This window comes from Octopus bimaculoides, chromosome 9, assembly GCF_046866305.1.
Source record: "Octopus bimaculoides isolate indiv1 chromosome 9, ASM4686630v1, whole genome shotgun sequence".
Lineage (NCBI taxonomy): Eukaryota > Metazoa > Mollusca > Cephalopoda > Octopoda > Octopodidae > Octopus > Octopus bimaculoides.
This window is the reverse complement of record NC_142936.1, coordinates 86,902,963-86,928,473: the sequence shown is the minus strand read 5'-3', so window position 1 is coordinate 86,928,473 and position 25,511 is coordinate 86,902,963. Positions and strand designations below refer to the sequence as shown.

At 37.3% G+C, this 25,511-nt stretch overlaps 1 protein-coding gene across 14 annotated transcripts in view; it reads left to right on the top strand.

The window, feature by feature from the left end:
• Positions 1–25,511, top strand: part of LOC106869544 (leucine-rich repeat flightless-interacting protein 2) — a 217,385-nt gene that overhangs the window by 180,981 nt on the left and 10,893 nt on the right. For 12 of the 14 annotated variants that reach the window (XR_016243241.1, XR_016243240.1, XM_089357978.1 and 9 more), the window contains 5 exons: positions 12,645–12,971; positions 19,814–19,860; positions 21,381–21,489; positions 22,654–22,733; positions 24,169–24,273. Coding sequence is in view for 12 of the 14 variants with exons in the window: in XM_089357978.1 (XP_089214104.1) it covers positions 12,645–12,971; positions 19,814–19,860; positions 21,381–21,489; positions 22,654–22,733; positions 24,169–24,273 (668 nt within the window). In the remaining 2 variants the exon portion in view is untranslated. The remainder of the gene's footprint in view (positions 1–12,644; positions 12,972–19,813; positions 19,861–21,380; positions 21,490–22,653; positions 22,734–24,168; positions 24,274–25,511) is intronic. The other 2 variants (XM_089357981.1, XM_089357980.1) reach the window with 1 other exon arrangement.

The following is a 25,511-nucleotide window of genomic DNA, read 5'->3' as shown; positions in this document are numbered from 1 at the left end:
TGCTGGGTTTGAAAAATGAACTTCCATCTTTTGAGCATGCCGATCAGCTCTTGTCTCAATATCTCAAACGTACGAAGAAGCTTCCTCGCAACATCAACTGCTACTGATGCCGTGATGTTGCGCACTGTTGTATGAGTTTGGATGCATGTTGCATTCCTGATTTCTTGATTCTTGATATTTATTTATTTGTGAATGACAGGGAACATGGGAAGGAGGGAGTATGGGATGGGGCAGTATTCCCATCATCACCATCAACACCCCACTCAAATTAACCTTGTTTTTAAGTGTTGATTCTTCAAACCTCACAAGATGGCTATCATTTGATCATTTTCTTGTGTTTTCTTTTCTTCCATAACCCTTATCACCACCACTGTCACATATTCCAGTGTTCAGCTGGAAATAAGACAACTAGGAAAATTGTTGGTAATAGTTGAGCTCGATCAGAGAAAAATGAAATTAAATAACAAAAACATTATTGGTGTTGCTATTCCATTTCCTCCTCTTTTAATCACTTGATTGGGTGATAGATCCACTGTAACATGTGTCTGAAGCTGAACAGTTCCAGCCTAATTTCAGACACAACAATGAGATGTGTTGACTGCAGCATCACTGTACAACTACTCTGTTCTAGGGTGTGTGTGTATATATATATATATATATATATATATATATATATATATATATAATGTATACACACGAAGAAAAAATGGAGATTGAGAAGTTAATAATTGTTTATTATTGACAGCAAATTAATTATCATTCCTTACAGCTGTTTCAATTAATACTCAGTAAATATTAGATTTATATGACCTGAACATAATATCTTCAGACGGGGAAAAATATACCCTTCAATGTTTTATGCGTTCATGGATTCATTATAGCAGACTGAATATATACATGTTTTTGTAAACAAACTTTCCATGTTTGTTTACAATGGTTATTTAGTAAGTGGTGCTGAATTTTACAATCTGTAAATAATAATAATAATAATATTATATAAGCTTAAATCTTATAAACAATTACTATGCATTGACTAAGGTGAACAGTCTAATATTGAGGTATATAAGCCCTCAATGGAAAAAAAGTAGGGTTTGCCGTACACATGGCATGGCAAACCCCTTTTTTCTGTCAAAGGATTATATGCCCCAATATTAGACTACTTAATTTAGTCAATGCACAGTGATCGCTTACAAGCTTTAAGCTTATAAAATATTATTAATATATGTATGTATGTATATATGTGTATATATATTGGATCATCTCTAAATAATGAGGGTTTTTTTAACTTTTATTTTTCAAAATGAAGATAAACAAAGTTCTTTTTTAATCTAAAATATACTCTCCTTCATTTTCTACAATCTCCTTCCATCTCTCTGGTATTCTTGCAAGGTCCCTCTTCCAAAATCACTTGTCTATGACGAAAAATACTCCTCCAGTACTGTTCTCACCTTGTCTACAGAATTCATATTTTTTCCATCCAAATTATTTTGAAGACTGTGGAATAAATGATAATCAGATGGGGCAATATCTGACGAATATGGTGGGTGGGGCATCGTTTCCCATTCAAACTGCTCCAGCCTTTGGAATGTCATCCTTGCACCTTTCTTTGACACTTGACATTTTTATAGAGAACCCATTTCTTATCACCTGTCACTATTCAGTCCAAAAAATGGTTCATTCGTGAGATGTGACAGCAAAGAAGAGCACACATTCACTCTCTGCGCATGATTAGATTTGGAAAGTTTGTGAAGAACTTATTGACCTAATTTGCTGACTTTCCTGATGAATAGTTGAATGACCAAATCACAGCTTCTCTGCTAGTTCCTCAACAGATACAATGGGATTTTGTTCCCCCAGGGTTTGCAGGATGTCCTTGTTGAGCTCTACAGATCTTCCAGGAGGAGGCTTGTCATCTGGGCTGTAGCTTCCGGTTTGGAATTTCTGGAACCACCATTGACACTGGCTTATGCTTATCGTCTGGACCCCATACCCATATACATATTTTTGTTGGCTCAGGACTAATCTGGGACTAAATGTAACAACTGCCCTAAGATGGTTTGGAGACAGGGTTAAGATATTTTAAAATGACCCTAATTATCCAATGCTAAAGATATGGTGTACTATACACTTAGTCACCACCCTTAACTCTAAAACACAGTAGGGCTCACCTTATCCTCACACATTATGTCTGATTCGACAGACAATGTGGCTATAAAGGGAAGACATTTAGTAATAGTTTGACTTAAGGTTGTCTCAAATACTCTTGAAAGAAGCAGTAATATATATGTCACATGCAAATCTCCTCTCTCTCTCTCTCTCTCTTCTATTTGTGTGTGTGTGCGTGCATTTGTTTTTCCATGTGATTTTATATATTTGTACACGTCTGCTTTCATATCCATGTATGTGTATTCACACGTAGTATACACTCACACACACACATATCTCTCTCTCTCTCTCATACACACACATCACACAATTTCCAAGTGACAGAAAAAGTACTCAATATATAGAGCAGAATTTATTCATTTATTTGAACGTGAAGCTTCTGTCAGCTGTTACTCTAAGCTTGGCATGTTATGTGTGCGTGAGACAGATATTTTTCTTTGTTTCACATGCATGCCACATGTAGTTTATTGTTCTTCCAATATCACTTTTCTCCATGTACAATAGGTGTTTATTTGACATACTACCATATACTACATGTTGACTCTACAATGCATTGTGTAACACTTCTGTTGATTTACCATTCCTCACTATACTATAGCTGCTAACCCAATTACCCACCATGTATCATATCTGTTGACTCTTCATCCCACCATGTTCTATATTGCTTGACTTTCCATTTCCTCATGTACTATATTTATTGACTGTGTTTCCCCATATACTATTTCTGTTGACTCTGTTCTACCATGTACCATATTTGTTGACTCTGTTCCAGCATATACCATATTTATCCACTCCCACCATGTACCATATCCATTGATTCTCCATTCCAGTATGCATTTTGTATATTGACTCTATATTATCTGTTGACTCTCCATCTTAACATTTACCATGTGTCATATATGTTGACTGTTGACTTACTATTCCATTGTGACTCTTCGTTCTACCATGTACCATATCTGTTGACTCTTCATTCTACCATATACCATATCTGTTGACTCTCAGTTCCACCATGTATCATATATGTTGAATCTATGTTCCACCATTTACCATATCTGTTGACTTACCGTCCCACTATGACTTCTCCTTCTACCTGTACCATATCTGTTGACTCTCTGTTCCACCATGTATCATATATGTTGACTCTATATTCCACTCTTTACCATATCTGTTCACTTACCATTCCACTATGTACCAAATCTGTTGACTCTTCATTCTACCATGTACCATATCTGTTGACTCTCTGATCCACCATGTATCATACATGTTGACTCTATGTTCTACCATTTGCCATATCTGTTGACTTACCATTCCATAATGTACCTTATTTTTTTACTCTTCATTCCACTATGTGCCATAGCTATTGACTCTCCATTTTGCTTTGTACCACATCTTTTGACTCAATTATCCACCATGTACTACATATGTTAATAATATGATACTCCATGTACCACAGCTATCTGATATATCTCCAATTGTTTATGTATAACATCTCTATATTCCACTTCTCTTTAAACTTTAAACCACCTAATAGCTTTTACCCAGAGTAAATGTTATCACTGCTGTAAAGATGGTGATCTGGCAGAATCATTGCCATACTGGACCAAATGCTGAGTGGTGTTTCTTCCAGCTTGTTGTGTCCATCATCATCATCGTTTAACGTCCGTTTTCCATGCTGGCATGGGTTGGATAGTTTGACTGGGGACAGGCAAGCCAGGAGGCCTCACCAAGCTCCAATCTGATCTGGCAAGGTTTCTACAGCTGGATGCCCTTCCTAACGCCAACCACTCCGAGAGTGTAGTGGGTGCTTTTTACGTGCTAACCGCATGGGAGCGAGTCAGGTGAAACTGGCATTAGCCTCATTTGGATGTTGCTTTTTACATGTCACCGGCACAGAGAGCTACTCAGGTGGCACTGGCAACAACCCACACATCAATGGTGCTCATTGTGTGCTACTAGCACGAGAGCTAATCAGGTGACACAGGCATTGGCCACAACTACAATTTCCATTTCATTGTGATTTGATTTTGATTTTATTTTGACTCAATAAGTCTCCTCAAGCATGGTGTGTCGCCTGACGAGTTCAAATCCCACCGAGGTCAACTTTGCCTTTCATTCATTTGGGGTCAATAACATAAGTACCAGTTGAGCACTGGGGTTGAGGTAATCCACTTATTCTCCCCTAAACTCCTGGCCTTATGCTAAAATTTGAAACCATTGTTATTGTTGTTATTAAGGCAGAAAGCTTCAAAATTGTTAGCATGCCAAACGAAATGCTTTGCAGCATTTTGTCTGTCTTTATTTTCTGAGTTCAAATTCTGCCAAAGTTGACTTTACTTTCCTTCCTTTAGAAATTGATGAAATAGGTGCCAGTTGAGTACTGGGATAGAAGTAATCAACTATCCTCATCCCCCATAATTTCATGCCAAGTGCTTATAATAGAAAGGATGATTCTTATTACCATTCCTGTTACCATTTGTCACCTTTTTCTTTCAGATCTAAAATGTCCACGTATTCTTTGTCTAATGTCTTCTCTCTTTGACTATCCAAACCTTTTTCCCCCCTCCAATACAATGCATTACAGAAATCATCTGTCTAACGTTGATATTATAGCATAGATCTGTATCTGAAAATCTAATGAGTTTAAACAAATGTATACATTTGTAGACATATCTTACCCACTGTTTATCTGCAAAATTTCATGTAGATTGCTAGATATTATCTAAAAAGGCAAATTTGCACTCATAAGCACCACTAACTTTCTGCACATACCATAGTCTTCTCTCTCTCTCTCACTCTCTCTCTCTCTCTCTCTCTCTCTCTCTCTCTCTCTCTCTCTCTCACTCTCACTCTCTCTCTCTCACAACAAACACATTGAGATGACAAACTGAAGGTGTACTCAATACAACAACAGCTGTGTAAATTATTTATTCAATTATGTTATGCATTTGATATTAATAGTTTCATGTCACTGATGTGTACGGGTGTGCACTAATGCACATTGGGTGCAATTTTCAGTCAGCAAAAATGTTTATGAAGGTGCAGTCCTTATTAAAGGCTGCTGTTTTTCTCTGTCTACATCAGCGGTTCTCAACTGGGGTCCATGAAAAATGTTTGTTGTTAAAATTTATCTGCAATACACAAAATATTTTTTAAAATTTTATACAATTCCTAACGATTTTTAATTATAAAAATGCAGTAGGGTTTTTTTTTTGTTTTTATTTTTTTGTATATGTTGAATGGCTTTGGAGGTCCAGAAGAGTAAAATAAGAATGAAAGGGTCCATGGGTAAAAAATGGTTGAGAACCACTGGGTCCCTCTACACACACAAACATGTATATATGTATATATATATATACATATATATATACATATATATATATATATATATATATATATATATATATGTGTGTGTGTGTGTGTGTGTGTGCTAATTTACTATAAGGAGACGAATGTTTCCAATGTCACTTCAAGGTTTTCTCTCTTGCTGTATTTGGTGCTGATGATAGCCAAGAAATGAGAAATGCATTTACCGCTTCTGCCAGAAAGTGTTTGGTAATGACTGTTGGTGATTTCCAACACTTTATTGAATTAAAGCAAGAATTCTTATTTCTTTACTGCCCACAAGGGGCTACACACAGAGGGGACAAACAAGGACAGATAAACGGATTAAGTCGATTATATCGACCCCAGTGCGTAACTGGTACTTATTTAATCGACCCCGAAAGGATGAAAGACTAAGTCGACCTCGGCGGAATTTGAACTCTGAACGTAGCGGCAGACGAAATACTGCTAAGCATTTCGCCCGGCGTGCTAACGGTTCTGCCAGCTCACCACCTTACATTCTTATCAATAGCAAACAGCAGTGGATTTAGCCTCTGTACCTGTCAAATATGCTCCAAGCATATTTAAACTGATCTAAATGTTGGTTTACTCACAACACTGCTTTTGTGTGCCTAGTACAGTGTGCGTGTAAATGCTTATACACATGCACATGTAGGTATCAATGAATGAGGGAAAGTTTATTAATTACCAAATACTGTTATATATTTTGGATGAATCAGTTAACTATTACTCTAGAGCAGTGGTTCCCAACCTGGGGTCAGCAGACCCCTGGTGATCTGCAAAGATAATACTGGGGGTCCATGAACTAAAACCTCTGCTCTAGAGTTGCCCTGATTGACTAAATTTTTAAACAGCTTGGTTCGTTTAAGAACAAACAACAGTACTCAAGATGGTGAATGGATAAATGCATCTGATTGGTTGGACACAGAGTGATGTCATCTCTTCAGAGTGAAACAATTAAACAGGATAAAAAATTTTTAATAGATAATGACAAGGGAGATAACTCTAAGAATATTAAGAGTCTAAAACAATGGAGATAACGAATGGATTAAAGGAATAATTGATGACTTGAGATAGTCTGACCTATAGCATCATAATAACCCTGTCTCACATCTTCTATTCAAGGTGGCCCCTTGTATCAACAGGGGATAATCTATGCAACCAATTCTATTGTGTATTTACACACACACACACACACACACACACACACACACACACATGTATATCTTTGTGTGTGTGTGTATATATATGTGTGTGTGTGTATATATATATGTGTGTGTGTGTGTGTGTGTGTGCCTCGCTCAACTGCGCCCCACACATAATAATGAAGGGAGTTGCAGTCTGGGGACTTAGGTGGCCAGATGTTAGGGGTGATGTGGTTGCAGAAATTGTCTGACAGTCATGACTGGGTTCCTCTGCTTGTGTGACATGGTGCAGAGTCCTGTCGTCAGACATAGGGTCTTCCAGCAGCCACCCTCTTGACCCAGGGTAGCACTACCTCCTCCAAGCATGTAGGCCTCCGTGTTGAGTGTGAGGTAGTGTGGGAAGATGAATGGAGGAATAATGTTGAATCACTAGTGATCAATCCAAACTTGGTACATGTCCTCAGATTGACACCCAAACACTCTGAAATATTCGTATTGGAGCTTCCAGTTTGAATGCCAAGCAGTACAGTATCTTGTTTCCAAATTTCTGGCAGAGTGAATTGTGTTGTGGTGCTGTTTTTGTCACAGATGATGCCCAACTGACCCTACTATACTGTGTAGTCGACAAAAGCAACAACAATGTGCATGCGTGAAATAAAAAATATAAAATGGCGATAATTTATCCATCGCACCCTGTATATTCTTGTGTATATACATATATATATATATGTATGTGTGTGTGCGTGTATATATATATGTCTATGTATGTATATATACGTGTATATATGTGTGTGTGTGTATATATATATACATGTGTATATTTACATGTGTTTGTGTGTGTATATGTGGATATATATATATGTGTGTGTGTGTGTGTGTGTGTGTGTGTGTGTGTGTGTGTGTGTGTGATTAATGTGAGAGACAGAATATGGAAATTACGAGAATTTTTATTGATCACTGCAATTGTTTCAACCCATCTAGCATCAATCCCTCATGGGTTGGATTCTGAATATTCCTTGGTGCAGCTGTGTTTCCTCGGGTGATTTTAATAGGTATCTCGTAAAAATAAATGCCTAAACCAGATGTTCAAAATCCCACCAGCAAGGGATCGATGCTGGATGGTTTGAAACAATTGCAGTGATCAATAAAGATTCTTATCTTCCATATTCCATCTAACATTAATCAAATGCTCAATGAACACTGAGACAGTGAACATGCTTCACTGGAAAAGAAGCAGGTGTATACCATATGATTTATTAACTAATAATATCTATATATATATGGGGGAGAACACCTTTCTCCATGTGGTCGGCTTGAAAATTTGTTAAGGCATTAGGATATTTTCGTACTTTTCTTAGCATGAAACCAATGGTAGCCGTAATTCACAAATAAAGAAATTATATCCAGCAATGTGGTGTTGAGCACTAATTTCCGTCATTCAATACACACACACACACACACACACACACATGCCCATTTATGTATGCTACTGGCAACATGTAACTGAGTAGAATCTGTTGCATGGTCAGGCCACTGGCAACACCACCAAGCTTGCTTGGTAAGTTGAGTTGATTTTGGACATGTTGTGAGATGAAAAACAAGACCCACCAAAGGCTAATGAACTCAAGAGAATCAACAGCCATCAATTGTGATATATAATCATTTAACATCTATTTTCCCTGCTGGCATGGATCGGATGGTTTGGCAGCAGAAGTTGGTAAGGTCAGGAACTGCACCAGGCTCCATAGTCTGTTTTGGTATGGTTTCTACAATTGGATGTCCTTCCTAATGCCAACCATTCCACAGTGTGTATTGGGTGCTTTTACATGGCACCATCACCAGTACTTTTTATGTGGAGTAGTATTGAGGGGGGGGGGCTTGTGCCAGTTGAGAGATTAAAGGTGTATATGGTAAAACAAACCAACCAACCAAGAGCGTTAGTACGGAAATATGCGAATATATCCAGAATCATCAATCAATAATAGCACAAAACTGGTGCCTGCTTGGATAAACATATCCCTATAAAAGAAAACTTCTTTATGAAGAAAAGGGTTTTTTTTTTTTTTAATATATATGTATATCTTATAATTTTATGTCCACTGTCCATGCTGGTATGGGTTGGACAGGTTCGACCAGGGCTGGCAAGCTGTAAGGCTGCACCCGACTCCAGTCTGATTTGGCATGGTTTTCTATGGCTGGATGCCCTTCCTAACCCCAGCCACTCTAAAGAGTGTAATGGGTGCTTTTACGTGCCACCGGCATGGGTGCCATTTGCATGCCACCAGTATCTGCCATGGCTGTGATTTTACTTGGCTTGATAGGTCATCTTCTCAAGCACAGCATAATGCCAAAGGTCTCGGTCATTCGCCATTGCCTCTGTGAGGCCCAACACTTGAAAGGTGCTTTTCATGTGCCACTGGCATCAGCCACTTTGTCTCTCTGAGGCATATATATATATATATATATATATATATATATATATATATATATATATATATATATATAAATATATATATATATATATATAAACACTTTCACATACTTTCTTAGTACTGTTTACAGCATTCCATGAAAAGCTTACCACATATTTCACAGATCTCTTTATATTGACTTATTTCTTCATGTGCATCTCTTTGCACATTTCTGAGTTTTTTCTGCTGCTGTTGACATTGCAGTCTTTGGTGGCAGCAGCTGTTCTCTTGCTGAGTTTTTTTTTTTTTTTTGTGCACATGGAATCGATAGGCATGTGTAACAATGGTAGATATGATTTTGCTGTGTGTGCATGTGTATAAGTTCAAGTGTGTGTTCCTGTCCCCTTGCCCCCATTGTATAAGTGTATCCCAGTTTTGTCTTGATTTATTAGATTATTCCTTTTATACAAAATATTTAATCCTTTCCCTCCCGCAACCTTGACTCAATACATTTAACTGTTGAAACAAAATCTCACCCAAGTCTAGCATGGACTTATTTAAATTAATCAACATTTTCTTCAATCCCTTATCTCACCCTCCGTCTGTGCCCTTTCTTTCAGTTTGTATTGCTGTTGTCACCCTACGAGATCTGATGATGAGGAAGAAAGTCCTTCATTACTTAGTTAACATCTTCATCTGTGTAAATCAAAAGATGTTTGATTTTTATTTCTTTTTCTTTTTTTTTTTGTATTTTTTCTTTTAGGATCCTGTTGAAACTTGAAGACTTTTTGACAGTCCTAACATAGACTTTTCTAGATACATTTCCAAGTTTTGTTTTTTTTTTGATGTTGTTGTTGATATTGTTGTTAGATGCTTGTAATCCTCTAGTAAAAGATCTTCCAGATTTATCTTCACATCTTAGTCTCCCAGGAGTTGTTTGTGTTCCTTGCCCTTTCTAATGACTTCTACCTAACTGCCCAGATATTAATTTTCAGATTAGATTTTAAAAAAAGAACAACCTTATCTTAACTCTTTTTTTTTTTTACAAGAAATTTACTCCACTAAATCAGTAATCTTTAATCCTTCCTCAATACAGCATGTAGTGTATCATCGACTGTCAACTGCAACACACCTGGTTATGTTAGTATTTAGCTTAGTAAAGGTAAGAAGTGAGTTATCAGGTGTGAGTATTTATATGTGTCATTAAAAGACATGTGTCATTAGGTGCAGGAGTGGCTGTGTGGTAAGAAGCTTGCTTGCCAACCACATGGTTCCGGGTTCAGTCACACTGCATGGCACCTTGAGCAAGTGTCTTCTACTATAGCCTTGGGCCGACCAAAGCCTTGTGAGTGGATTTGGTAGACAGAAACTGAAAGAAGCCCGTCGTATATATATATATATATATATATATATATATATACACACACACACACACATGTGTGTCCCCAACATCGCTTGACAACCGATGCTGATGTGCTTACGTCTCCGTAACTTAGCGGTTCTGCAAAAGAGACTGATAGAATAAGTACCAGGCTAACAAAGATTTGCTCGACTAAAGACGGTGCTCCAGCATGGCTACAGTCAAATGACTGAAACAAGTAAAAGAGTAAAAGAGTAGCAGCCTTTTGCACATTAATTTCACAAACGAGCTGTTCGGTTGATTGGAAACCTTCTCAGCATAACCGATGGAGTGCCAGAACAATTATTTAATAGAAGTGGTAAATTTGAATAAGCTTGTCAGCTATGAAAAGATGAGAGTAGTGAGGTTTGAAGGAAAACCAGATGCGTAAATGTCGTCACAATCACTTAATGTCTCTTTTCCCATGCCAACATGGTTTGACAGGAACCAACTAGCCAGAGGGTTGTGCTGAGCTCCAGTATTTTCTTTGTCATGGTTTCTATAGTTGGGTACTCTTCTTCACACCAACCTCTTTACAGTATATATACTAGGAGCGTTTTTTGTGGTACCAGCACTTAGTGACATCACCAAAACTAGTTTTCACTATATTTTCTGTTACACCCCAGGATTTGAACAGCTTGTTAGTTAAATGTTTAAGATCAAATGCTGATTTGATTAAATCCCTGGGATTAATTGTTGGCAATGTTAACATTTTTTAAACTATCCATGTCAACTGAAGTGCGTGTGTGTGTGTGGAAATGCAGAATTTTGTGTTAGAAACAGCTCAGTAATATAAACATTATCAACATCACATACTTAATGTATGTTATTAAATGCTTGTAGCTGTGGCACTACATCTGGGAGAGATCTCTTTAAAGATGTATAGTGTTAAAAAATACAGTATACTTCAAAGCTAGGGGAAATGAGACAACCCTGGAAGGGATCCAGAATGGCAGATATGATCATCAGTTCCGTATACTTGCCCACCACATCTGAAATGAAATCGAATTACTAGCTAAAAGTATATACAAACAGTGTATAATCTATTTGCTGATGTGCAAATGTACACTGCATTTCAGATTGTTCATCATCATCATCATCATCATCGTTTAACGTCCGCTTTCCATGCTAGCATGGGTTGGACGATTTGACTGAGGACTGGTGAAACCGGATGGCAACACCAGGCTCCAGTCTGATTTGGCAGAGTTTCTACAGCTGGATGCCCTTCCTAACGCCAACCACTCAGGTATCATATTCCTGGATATTTACATGGTCCTTGACTGGATTTGAACTCAAAAATTGTTGCTGCTATTTAGATTATTATTCTCCACACTATTTGCACCATGTTTAGATTATAGGAAAGTTGGTTATACATCATTAGATGTATACCTGACTTTCCTATATAAAATTACGAATATAACGGAACGCTGAACTCCAGACCATCAACTTAAACAACATTTATTCAGGTGGTAAATATATACATCTTTAGCTCTTGTTTGTTGTTACAGCTTCTGTGTGTGTGAGCATAGTTGTTGGGTCAGTTGTTGTGTAGATGTAAGCAAGCTGTCGAGTGTAAGTTCGAAAGATGAAGAGAGACAGCTAAACACGTAAAGAGACTGTCTCCAGAGTTGGAATGTTGGAGACACTGCTTGACACGTCCATGCTCATGGCCGGCCAACCGAGAAAGAGATAGAATAGAAGCGGGAACGCTTGCTTGTTTAATTCCACGCATGCGTGAGACTACGCATGCGCACGGTGTTACTACAGGATTATATATTTACAATACTTATATCTACATTACATTTCAACTTTTGTTTGATTCGTGCTCAACGTCATCAACAGTCTTATTGCTGAAGTCCCAAAATGAAGTTTAATCAGAAGTCTTTATTTCCTAATTAAGTAATTTTTCAAATACCTTTTGGAGTTTCAATGAATATTTAGTACATTGAGTCTTTGTATTTTACTACAGGTGTTGGTTGTCAGTTGTATGCATTGTGCTTGTGCGAATATATATATATATTCACACATACTCCTCCCCTTATAAACTGTCACTACTCACTAATACAAACTTTGACAAAGCCCAAACCAAAAAGCAGGTAAAAATCCTCTAAATGCCAACTCACCAAATGTATCTAATTTTTTTTCTCCTTTCTTTTTCTTCCCATTTTTCTTATTTATCAGATTCTGTGGTCTATGACAGTGCACTCTCACTGACCGAGTCTTCTCATGACCTCAACAGTGATGACAGAATGTCAAAAAGTCGAATGTCAATTGATTCCAGTGCTGGTTACACTGCTAAACCCTATGGATCTACTCGTGATCTTTCTTCCACTGGCCGAAGAAACAGCCTTGTCTCTAATGGTCAGCGTTCTATTTTCTCTCGTGACTCTTCACCAAAGAGTGGTATTTTAGACCGTCGTGCTAGTCAGCGGTCAATTTACTCACCTGAACCACTGTCCAGGGGTCAAGCTTTTCGCTCAAGGGAAACATCTATTGACCCACGATCAGGTTTTTCTTTTCTTTTCTTTTGATGCGAGAGCAAACTTGTCTCTCCATTTTGTCTGGTTATATCGTTAAACTACTAATCTTTACTAATGAGTAATCAATGTCATCGGGTCTTATTTAAGTATCCAATTGATTCTGGCCTGCAATTTACCAGCAACAGTGAGTAGCATGAGCCTGACCACTGGTTACATGTTTGGATGGTATTAAACAGACAATCCAGAACAGTAGTTTAAAATGTCCAGAAATTTCTGTGTAAATAATGACTACCAATCGACCTTGTATCTTCTCTTGTCTGTCTACTAACATATACACACAATTGTTGCCATGTTGCATTTGTCACCATGAGGTGCCGAGCATGCTACACTACAACTGGATCTTGTATTTGTTTCTTTTACCTTTTCATTGTTTTAACATTTGGTTGAAGTTCACCTGCAAACTCATACTTGTATCAACCTGTTATCCTTTCAATAATCATTGTTATTGGTAGAGTGTCGATCAAAATTCCTTGTGGTATTTCATGGTACTGAGTTCAGTTCTTGCTCTGTTCGACTTTGTCTTTCATCCTTCCAGGGGCTGATTAAAAAAATATAAAATATCAGTCAAGTACTGAAGTTGATATTAATAACTGTTTCCTTTGCAACTTTGTACCTGTCACAAATCATTATTATTAACGTTGTTGTGTCCTAGTGTCGTCTTTAACATAAGATAATCATAGATGTTATGTAATGTATCTGTAACTCCAACTACCATCTAACCATGTTGCATGTCACTTAGTCTGTTACTGCAGCATTTGTCATCATTTTTTGTTAAATTTGTGTGCTTGTATGTATGTATGTGTGTGTGTGTGTGTGTGTATGCATACATGTGTGCATGCAAGGATGTCTTTGAATAGATTGAAGCTACTTATACTCTTATGCATACACATGTGTATTTATATGTATATGTATGTATTATTAAAGCTGCAAAAACATCACAAAAAACTGCTGAAGTTGGGGGTAAGCAAGGGCAGGCTCCCTGTACAAAAATCCAGTTCCAAAAAAGCCTCATGGTAGCAAGGGAGAACGGGCACCAGCCAGTCCAGAGGTTGGAGTGGGCTGCACCTGTCTGCCTCAGTTGCTATGGCAGTGAGGTAGATCTGGCCACCCCCATTAACGGGGACAAAACTTGGATTTAAAACACTGGAGGATGATGATGATGATTACTCTACCTCTGGTATTTGAGTACTATTTTTTCCCACCTCGTTTCACATTTATGTGTTTACTTTGGTATATATATATGCATACATACATATGTGTTTATACACACACACTCATATACCCTTCCATTTTAAATAAGGAACGGGTACATTAGATGATGCAGTATTACATACACTTGAAAAATTGGGTGGTCACAACTTTATTGGTATGTATGGTAAGGGTGGCTTTGGGGTTAAATGACAAGATATTGGGTAATTTAGCCCAATTGTTAGAACAAGACTACAAAGTTTAAGGAATAAAACAGATTCAGTTTGGAAAGAGAGAATAAGCCAGTTGTAAGAAGATGGTGGGCAGTGATGGGTATTGACAATGCAATTGTGAGGTGAAAGGTTGCATGTAGCAAATCCAGTGTGGGGTTGGCTTTCAATTTATGGGGTTAGGGCAGACATAGGTGACAAGAATGGGATCGAGGAATTAAGAAAATTGATGGTGGTGGTCGAACTGTTTATAGATGGCAGGAGGAAAAATTGTTTTCATAAATTCAGTACAGAATACTACACTTTCAGCAGATTTAATTGAATGTTTACCATGTTTTTCATTAACAATAATTACTTCTACCACAACCATCCCTTAAAAAAATGAAGTTTTCTGCTACATGGATGGATGTAGGAAAGAGAAAAAATGCTAAGACATGTGAATGATTCAGAAAGAAAAAAATAATAGTAAAAGGATTGGACCTCATTCTGAAACAGGAATTAAAAGAATGAAGACATTCGTTACCACTCCTGACTCCTGACTTCTCCAGTTTGTCGGAGATGAGACCAGGTTACCCAACAGAATTCTACTGTACAACTGTGTATGTGTTTATGTATGTGTGTGTGTGTGTGTGTGTGTGTGTGTATATATATATATATATATATATATATATATATATATATATGTGTGTGTGTGTGTGTGTGTGTGTGTGTATATATGTGTGTATATCTATAATTTCTGTGTATATGTATGTGTAAATTTATGTATGTATATGTATAATTTCTGTATGTATGTATGTGTACATACATACATTTCACTCATGTGTAGACTCCTTAAATTCCCAAGTTGTTACCTGACTAAAAGTTTCTTGGTTTTATCTTGACCCTAATAGTCCTTTTTGTTGTGACTAAGATGTAACTAATAACTTCAATCTGACTTTGATAATTACAAAATTATATAATTGTCAGATTATATAACTTGTAATTAATCTACCTTCATTCTAATTTAACGATTGTATAACAATTTTCTCTGTGACTTATTAACAAATGTGATAATTTGAGACATGTTTATTACAAGTGTCTTTGTCTATAACAAACAACTTCAGATGTGACATGTCTGTAACAAACAGCTTCAGGTGTGATGTGTCTGTAACAAACAACTTCAGGTGTGACATGTCTGTAACAAACAACTTCAGGAGTGACATGTCTGTAACAAACAACTTCAGGTGTGACGTGTTTGTAACAAACAACTTCAGGTGTGACATGTCTGTAACAAGCAACACTAGATATAACAAATCTGCAGCAAAGTAATTTTGGGTGTGATATGTTGATAACAAGCAACTTTCAGTGCGACATACCTCTTGAGTCAACTTTGGGTGTGACATGCTTATAACAAGCAACTTTGGGTGTGTCACATGTCTGTAATAACCCTTCTGTTTCTCCCAAACAATATGCCCTTACTCTCACCAAATTCTTTCCCCACTCTCTCTCTCTCTCTCTCTCTCTCTCCTTCCCTTTCTCTACTCCTCTTTCCCCCCTCTTTCTAGTGGTATGTCCTGATCTTTGGAATCATACTGTAATGTGTCCTAATCTTCTGACACTGTTAACTATCTTCCTATTGAACTTTCAACAACTTGAATCTCTCACCTTCCTTAATGACCACCAGCATGACTTTTTGCAAAGCCAGATTTACTCAAGTCCTACTCTTCTTTGTTACTTATACTAGTGAACTCTTATCCTTGAGAAATATCATGAAAGCAACGTTGTTGCTCTCAGCATCAGCAAAGCTTTTGACTGTGCCCAGCATATAAATTTCCTGGCAAAACTACCTGCCTATGGACTCCATCCATCTTTTGACTCTTCGATCTGTGGTTTCATACTATGAAAGTGCAATTTATGAAAGACTGCACTTCCATAGTATGTATTGATGGATTTCTCTCTGACCTCCGCTATAAACTTAAGTGTACTTCAGGGCTCAGTTTTGTCCTCCACACTTCTTTTCCTGTGTATTCACTACTTGTTATAACCCTCCCCCCGATACCCACTGTTATGCAGATGCTGCTCCCATTCCTTTCCATTCCTCCTCACCAAACCATCATCCATATGTAATCTTGTCACCTCATTCTAAATCTGCACCAACTCCATGAATAGCAACCTTAAAAACATCCTTGAATGGGGTCAGGACAACTGTGTCTCCTTCAACAACAAAAACACACAACTATAAATATCAAGAAACCATTGCATTCCACCCCCTCCCCTAACCCCATCCTTGAATATGAGCATCACGGAAGTAAAACTCTAATAATTGCTGCAAATACCAAACTTGACCCTTAATGAGGATCACATCCTTTACATAGTAATGACAGCATCTCAAAGACCAGCCTTTCTCAGAGCAAGCAGGTATTTCAGCCCCTCTCAACTGATCCTTTACAAATCTTATGTGAGATCTACAATTAAGTACTGCTCCCACATATGAAACTCTGCTGCTGCTGCTACACACACACACACACTATAGATTGTGTCTAAAATATAGTCTCCTTATTGAGTGGCAAAAAATCATCACCAACACACTCCGACCTCTGACCCACAAACCTGCAATCTCTTCTGTCTCTCTTTTCCCCTTTCTACTCCAATTACAGTGGCCTCTGCTTCTGGGTTCTGATTGGTCTCATACTATTTCCATTCAGGCACCCCCAACTCACTTGTCTCTCCTCCACCCATCATCCATATTGTGTCCACTCCTTTCAGGTTCTGCAATAACCTCTGCACCCTGTCCTTCCTCCCCAGAACATGACAATTCTCTGGAATTCCTTCTTTGTACATGTTCTACCTGCAGCCATCAGCTTTTCCAGAATAACATTAATGCCATCAATATCACCAGTCTTGGAGGGTCTTTAAACGCCAGGATTGCAGCTCTTTTTCTCCAGACCAGATCAGATTGAACCAGCTCTGACCAACAAGAAAACTTTGGGTGTAACGTGTATGTCACAAGCAACTTTGGGCATGTCATGTATAACAAGCACATTCGGGTGTAACGTATTTACCAAGCAGCTTCCATGTGACATGTCTGTAACAAGCAATTTCTCGTGTGATGTGTCTTCACAGCTTTATTTTTGTCAGTGCAATGAGCAACTTCAAGTGTGATGTATTTGTTAACCAAAGCTTCAGATGTGACATGTCTGTAACTATCTACTTCAGGTGTGACATGTCTGTCTGTAACAAGCAACTTTCAGCGACAATCTTTGCTATGTTAAGGATGTATTTCACAGGAAAAGATAAGAATGATAAGGTCTAGGACTTGATACAGTTGTAAGAGTTTTATTTGCATGCTGTTGAGGGAGGTGGGGTTAAGGTGCTATAATATTGTCTGTAACAAGCAACTTCAAGTATGATATATCAGCAGTAAGAAATTTCAGGTATGACCTGTATGATTCAAGCAACTTTAGATGTGACATGTCTGTCTGTTATAAGCAATATTAGATGCAACATGTGTGTGTTACAGGCAATTTTAGATGTGATATGTCTGTCTGTTACAACCCACTTTAGATGCAACATGTCTATTACAAGCAACTTAATGTGTGATATGGTTTCTGTTACAAGTAACTTCAGGCATGATATGTCCATTACAAGCAACTTTAGGTGCAGTATGTGTCTATTATAAGCAACTTCAGGTGCAACATATTTGTCTGTTACAAGCAACTTTAGAAGTGACATGCCTGACTGTTACAAGCAACATTAGAAGCGACATGCCTGGTTGTTACAAGCAACTTTAGAAGTGACATGCCTGGCTGTTACAAGCAACATTAGAAGCGACATGCCTGGTTGTTACAAGCAACTTTAGAAGTGACATGCCTGACTGTTACAAGCAACATTAGAAGCGACATGCCTGGTTGTTACAAGCAACTTTAGAAGTGACATGCCTGGCTGTTACAAGCAACTTTAGAAGCGACATGTCTGAGTTACAAGCAGCTTTAGATATAACGTGTCTGGCTTTTACGAGCAACTTCAGGTGTGGCATGTCTGTGAACAATATTTTCTCTGTACTCCAAATCAGAAGTAATGTTGGGATCAGAGTTAAATATGGCATTGTATATCCAAGTTTTCGCTTGACAAGATTCTGTATCCACTTTATCTCTAAAACTTCTCTGAAGCCAAGCCTGACACCATTACCAACATCAGCAAAAGAAAAAAAACCTCTCTACTTTACTGGATTGTTTTACTCAGTCTTCATTCTAAAATGTATTAATTTGATGATCTTACAGCTCATCACTACATGTGGACTGAAAGCCAATCACCAACTTGACCACACGCACTTAATTTGTAAAATAAGATTGGTGTGGTCACCAACTTGGCTTATTCTAGGAATTCTGTGAAACAGAGTTAATGCAATTTTCTGGTTTCTTTGGACTAGTTTATGTTTAGATATTTGTACATACATGTGTATATATATGCATGTGTGTATTAATACACATGCTTTAAGGTAGTGCTAAACTACTGGGTCTACAGGTTTGACACTTCATTTCTTTCTATCATCAGTGATTTTCAGCTGTTGTCAACAGTCTAGAGAGAACTGGACTGTGTCAAGTTAACTTACCTGAAACAAACTACAGTAATACCTCACTTTATTAGGGCACACTTTATAAGACCCCCAAGTTTATGAGATTTATTTTATAATAAATATAAAAAGGTTAAACAGCCATTTTGTGTGTGTGGCAATGTCACAACATGTGGCAACACTGGTTCTGATGTGTCTACACAGCAATGGAGTGAAATGACAGCATAAAATTTCATTGCTACTATGGGAAATTATTGCTCTGCTTTACGAGTAATCTCTGGAAACAAATTAACTTGTATATCGAGGCGTTACTATAGATGGAAATTAATCCATGATAATGATGATGATGATGCAGCAATCTATTAATTGTTGTAGATCCTTTTCTTAAGCACACACACACACAGATTTACATATGATGCAAATTAGTTTTCTTTTCTGTTGTAATTTTTTTAGTTAAATGTTTACTGAAAGTAAAACATTTTAAGTTACGTATGGCATCACAAGTGCCATTGGTTGAATGTATACGGTGTTTATCTTAAATATATCCATAGTTTAGATAAATGGAGTTGAAGGTGAGATATAGAATCGACAAGTAAAAAAAAGAAGCCATGACTAAACAAAGTTATGAAAGAGTAATTAGTGAAGAAAAGGTAGATATTTAGAAACAAAATCATTATTTAAATTTTACTTTTAGTTATCCTGCAATTGTTGACTAACCAAAAATTTGATGCTTATTTGTGTTTGGATGTTGTTGGTGTTGTTTGCTGCTTCTGTTGTTGCTGTGAAAAATCAACGTGAGACACAAAAGTAATTTAAAGTGGGTTTTTTTCTCAATTTCAGGGGAAAATGCTGCTATTTTGGAAGAGAACAAATTATTAAAAGAAGAGGTATGTATCATTGATAACCTGGTCCTCTATTTCTACCACTTTATATTGGAATATGGAGAGGTATATTGGACTAAGGGAGTAAGGTGTTAATCAGACTTTTGAACCGTTAAGTCTCTATAAGACTGCTGGTGTTCTATACAGAGACATAGAGGATTTTTCTGGAAGTGCTATTTGCTGTAGACTAGCGACTAATCCAGGAGAGATTTTCCTCTCTTCACATTTCTGGGTTGCTTGACCAAGGGAAAATTTGTGTTTGCTCTGTTTAACAATAAAGACATAAGGGATACATGAACGTACAATAGGTTGGCAGCTTAAGTTGGAAGAGAAGAGATTTATATGATGTCTGCTGACCAGAGTCAAGCATCAGAACAGGACAGAATGAGTTAAGTTCATTGGATGGGGTAAGATTTATAGTTTGTAGGGTGGTTTGGAGTTTGTAGTTTGGTGGTCATGTCAAGTTTTATAGTTTAGTAAGTTATGTAGGGTTTACCTTTTAGAAGATTGTGAAGTTAGTATATTAAGGCTACCCTACAAATTATAAACTGAAATTTAATTACCTGCACACAACCCCATCTCCATTACTTAATTGCTAACAGCTGAAACATACCAAAGGCATCTGACAATAATATGCCTTAACTCATTAGTGTTCAGATTGCTTAGTCAAATGTAATGCCTATTTATTCATATGTTTTCAATTAATCATGCATTATCTTGTAGCTTTGAATTTTTAATGATGTGAATGTATATTTTTAGAATGACATCATAGAGTAGGTGTGAGAGGCCAGATCTAACCAGTTTGAACATAAAGCAGTTAGTATATTTGGGCAAGATATGGCCTGTTTGAATACTAGAGGGTTAAATCACCTCATTAACACACACAAGACTGACCTCATTAACACACTGTAGTTACCTCAATAACATACAATGCCAGTAGTACATACTAGTAAAATCTTGTTAAATTTAAGGGAATGGAAACTGAGTTGATTATTTTGAATGGAAGACTATTAGAATTTATAAGGGTGGGATTTTGCTTCCCACTCCCACCTACTTTTTGTTACTTTGATCATAATGTGTAAATCCTAAGACTTGTGAAACAAATGTTGAAATAAGCAATTAACCCTTTCAATACAACTCCAGCTGAAACCAGCTCTGGCTCTGTAGTACAAATGTCTTGTTTTCATAAACTTTGAATTAAAATCTTCCACCAAACCTTAGTCACAATTTATGTTCCTAACACTAGCTTAATGATAACTAAGCTATTTTACTAAATTCTTTGTTAAATTTAAAATTAATTGAAAGAAACACAGAGCACCTCAAAATAAATATGGTAATGAAAAGATTAAACAAGTGATGTAAATGTGTTGAGGACTTAGAAATAGTTTGAACTGGTTTGAAAGATGATGGCCTGTTCAGTTGTAAGAGAGAGAGATAGCGGGGGATGACATCAAATTTATGTAAGTGTCTTTATCATTTTTGTTAATGTTTCTTACTCTCACCTGAATTTTTTTGTTTTTAAACAGGTTAAGAAGTTGACTCAAAACCTAGAAGAAGAACGTTCAAAGAAAAATGTTGACAATCACCAAATGATAGAAGCAAACGGTCCAGAAATGCAACTCTATGAAATACAAAGTAAGTTTTTGTTTTTGTTGTTTAGCCCCAGGTCAGTCCAGACCATCCAGTGTTTTATTTAACTTAACTCTACTTGTATATATGTATGTATAAATGACTGTAACAATAGTGTGACTGTGCTAGAGAATCTCATCTGACCTAGACAAGTATGTAAAATGATTAACCCACCTCATATATATATATATATATATATATATATATATATATATATATATATATATATATATATGTATGAAAATTGAATAAATAGAGTCAACAGGAAGGAGTAAGTTTAGACAGCTATTTAATAAACACTACACATGTTTTGAAACAACATAGATCCACATATACACAGGATGAATGCCTAAGCCTAGACTTGGAATACTACTGGTTATTTGGTGAACGAGCTCTATTTTGTACTCTGATACGCTCCTACCGGAATACACCTTAAATTATGTGTATATATATATATATATATATATATATATAAAAATCCCGCAGGGAGTATTTTTTAGATGTATTCAATATGATGAGAATTAAAAAAGAAGAATTTAAATTCTGCCATTTTCAGAACAAAAGTTTAAATTCAGCCAATTCAGAATCCTGTAATGTCAATTTTAATAGCTTTACCATTTTTATTTGTCAAGACAATCCTAATTATCTTCCCTTGATTCTGTCTCTTTTTTTTTTTTTTTTTAACTGACTTTTGTTCAGCTTTTGTAGTTATATTATACATTTAATAACCAAACTCAATCTTCTCTCTCTAATCACTGGAAATCCTCTGCATATATTGTCCATGTTTCACTACTCTATACCATCACACCTCATGCACTCCACATGTAGCCCTCTACAGTCACTCTCCATGTTACCATACCCAATACACAGCTTTTACACACCATGTAGTGTCCTGTATATTCACTACCATAAACACCATCATATACATACACAACACAGTCTTCTACATAGGCTCTTCATATTTTACCTCCATGCATCACACTACACAGAACCCTCTCTATTCGTTGCCCTTGTTTCACTATCATAGACATACTCATAATGTATGTAATCCTCTACATTCACTGAGCATATTTTGTCTGCGTGTTTCATCTACATTGTAGTTTATATGCAAGAAACAATTGAAAATGTTGATGCTCACCACTACATTGCATCTGTCTTTATTTTTCGCAGGAGAAGCTAGCAAACAGATTCATGAATACAAACTAAAACTACAGAAAGCCGAACAGGACATTGCTACATTGGAGGGATCAGTAAGTATTGCTTGCTTCAGTGGGGCCCTTGTCTCAGTTGAAGACCTACAGTTTGTGTGGTTCTGTGCAGGTATTTGTCACAGCTGGTGACCTGTAGCTTGTGGGGTACTTGTTACATCTGGAAACTTGTTTGTCATGTTTAAGGTTTTAGTGACCTATCACATGAAAGGTTCTGAATTCTTAAAGTCTTTGCTGTTCAAGAAACAGTAATGTATGTCCTGACATGGTTAGGAATATAGTTTTGAATATCAAAAGCTGTATGCTTTAACAGTAAAGTGATCCTCTTATCGCTACTGTATCCTGTTATTTTTATAAGGTACCTACAGAAACCTTAACTTCTCAGTTGTAAGGGCCTGTCACAAAGATGCTTATCACAAAAGGCGGCGAGCTGGCAGAAATGTTATTGCGCCGGGCGAAATGCTTAGCAGTATTTCTTCTGCCGTTACGTTCCGAGTTCAAATTCTGCCGAGGTCGACTTTGCCTTTCATCCTTTCAGGGTCGATAAATTAAGTACCAGTTGCGTACTGGGTCGATGTAATCTACTTAATCCCTTTGTCTGTCCTCTGTGTTTAGCCCCTTGTGGGCAATAAAGAAATAACAAAGATGCTTATCGCTAATGCTGCATGATTGCTTGTTAGAGTGTGTTGTATTGTAGTCTAGCCGGTTGCATGTTTGATAAACAAAGCAACTCACAAACTTTTAAATTTTAACATATTTATTGCTGGACATGATTTACTGTGTTGGCTGTTTATAAAAGAAAGATGTGGATATAATATAACCACTGACTAGCAGGAGGGAACTGTGCTGTGGTCCATCATGAGTGTTTGAAGGCATTTTTTGTTTGAGGTGATCTGTTTAAGTGCCCAACATGGTCAGATCTTAGCAGTCTGCCTTCTGTGAGTACCTAAGGCGGTCTGCCCGAATGCTCAAAGCCATCTGCTGAAACTGTCTGGCTGAGTTATGCGCCAAGCAGTTTTTATAGGATGAAAAATGAGTGAATTTTTGATCATCCAAGGAGCCATGTTATGTCACAGCTTTATACTGATTGCTCAAATTATAGATCAAACACTTGAAATTATGGGGACTCACTTGTGATTCCTAACTGAATATCTTGTGGTTGGGGTTCGAACTCCCACATATCCAACCATGTTAGAGAATTTGGTGGACTTAAAAACCTAAAGATTATTTCATACACATCTGTAGGTAAGGTTTTTTTTGACACTGGAATTAATTTTCTTGCAGCTGAGTACAAGGATTAGTTATGTCTTGTAGCTTAATACTGGGATTAGTTATGTCTTGTTATGTCTGACTACTAGAATTAATTATGTCTTATAGCTAAACACTGCCTTTGTGTGTTGCAGCTTATATTAGGATTAAGTTGTTGTATTTCTAAATGGGTTACTTGAAATTAATGCTGTAATAATTTGTCTTTCAGGTAAACAGACTTGACTCTCAGGTGAGACGATATAAAAGTGATGCAGAGGATTCTGAAAAGTTGGAAGATGAACTGAAGCAGGAAAAGAGGAAACTAGTACGCGAGGTAAATATATCTGACATTTCACCTGTGGCTAATCATTTTTTTCACTACACCTGACATTGCACTCACCTCACCTTTCCTATAGCTACTACTAACACTGCATCTGTGGCCTATCACAGCCAACACGGGAGCCTCCAAGTGGCTATTCAACCTTCTAGAAATAGCAGCCAATCTCTTTTAAATTACACTTTGCCATCTTAAAAAAAAGGACACAGATAACACATTCTTGGGTACAGGAAAAAAAGATGGTATGATCAAAACAGGAATACTTTTGATCTGGGTTGACCTAGGGTTAAACAACTCCCACTTCACTTGTGGCTGCCGCTCGCATTGGACCTGAAACCTTTTATTTGTGGCTATCACTGTCACACTGTCATTGTGGCTACCTCTATCACACTGCTATGGTGGCTCCCTCTGTCATTCTACTATTGCGATGACCTCTGTCCAGCGGCTGTGGTGTCGCACTTCTACAGCTTACAGCTACGTCTTTTACAGTATCTTGGCCACACAACCATCATAACACCACCACCTTGTTTCTATAACAACTGTGTTTTAACTATCATCATCATCATCGTTTAACGTCCGCTTTCCATGCTAGCATGGGTTGGACGATTTGACTGAAGACTGGTGAACCAGATGGCTACACCAGGCTCCAACCTGATTTGGCTGAGTTTCTACAGCTGGATGCCCTTCCTAATGCCAACCACTCCGAGAGACCCTATGTCTGGCGACAGGACTCTGCACCATGTCACACAAGCAGGAGAACCCAGTCATGGCTGTCACACAATTTCTGCAACCACATCACCCCTAACATCTGGCCACCTAACTCCCCAGACTGCAATTCCCTTCATTGTTATGTTTGGGGCGCAGTTGAGCGAGACACCAACAAAACTCCTTGTAACACCAAAAATGAACTGAAGGCAAGGATTATGGCAGCATTCACCAAGTTAAACACGGAGACCGTCCAGAAGAGCTGGAGATTCCAAAGTCGTTTAGAGGCCATATTGAAGCCAATGGCGATTTAATTGAATAAATTTACTCTTTAGTATTTCAAGATGTTTTTATGTTATTTTGGTAAATATATCTGTTAAAATGAGATGTCAATGTTATTTTCATTTTTTTTTTGGCAATTTAAACGAGTTTATTCATTAAATCCTGTGTATCATCATCGTTTAACGTCCGCTTTCCATGCTAGCATGGGTTGGACGATTTGACTGAGGACTGGTGAAACCGGATGGCAA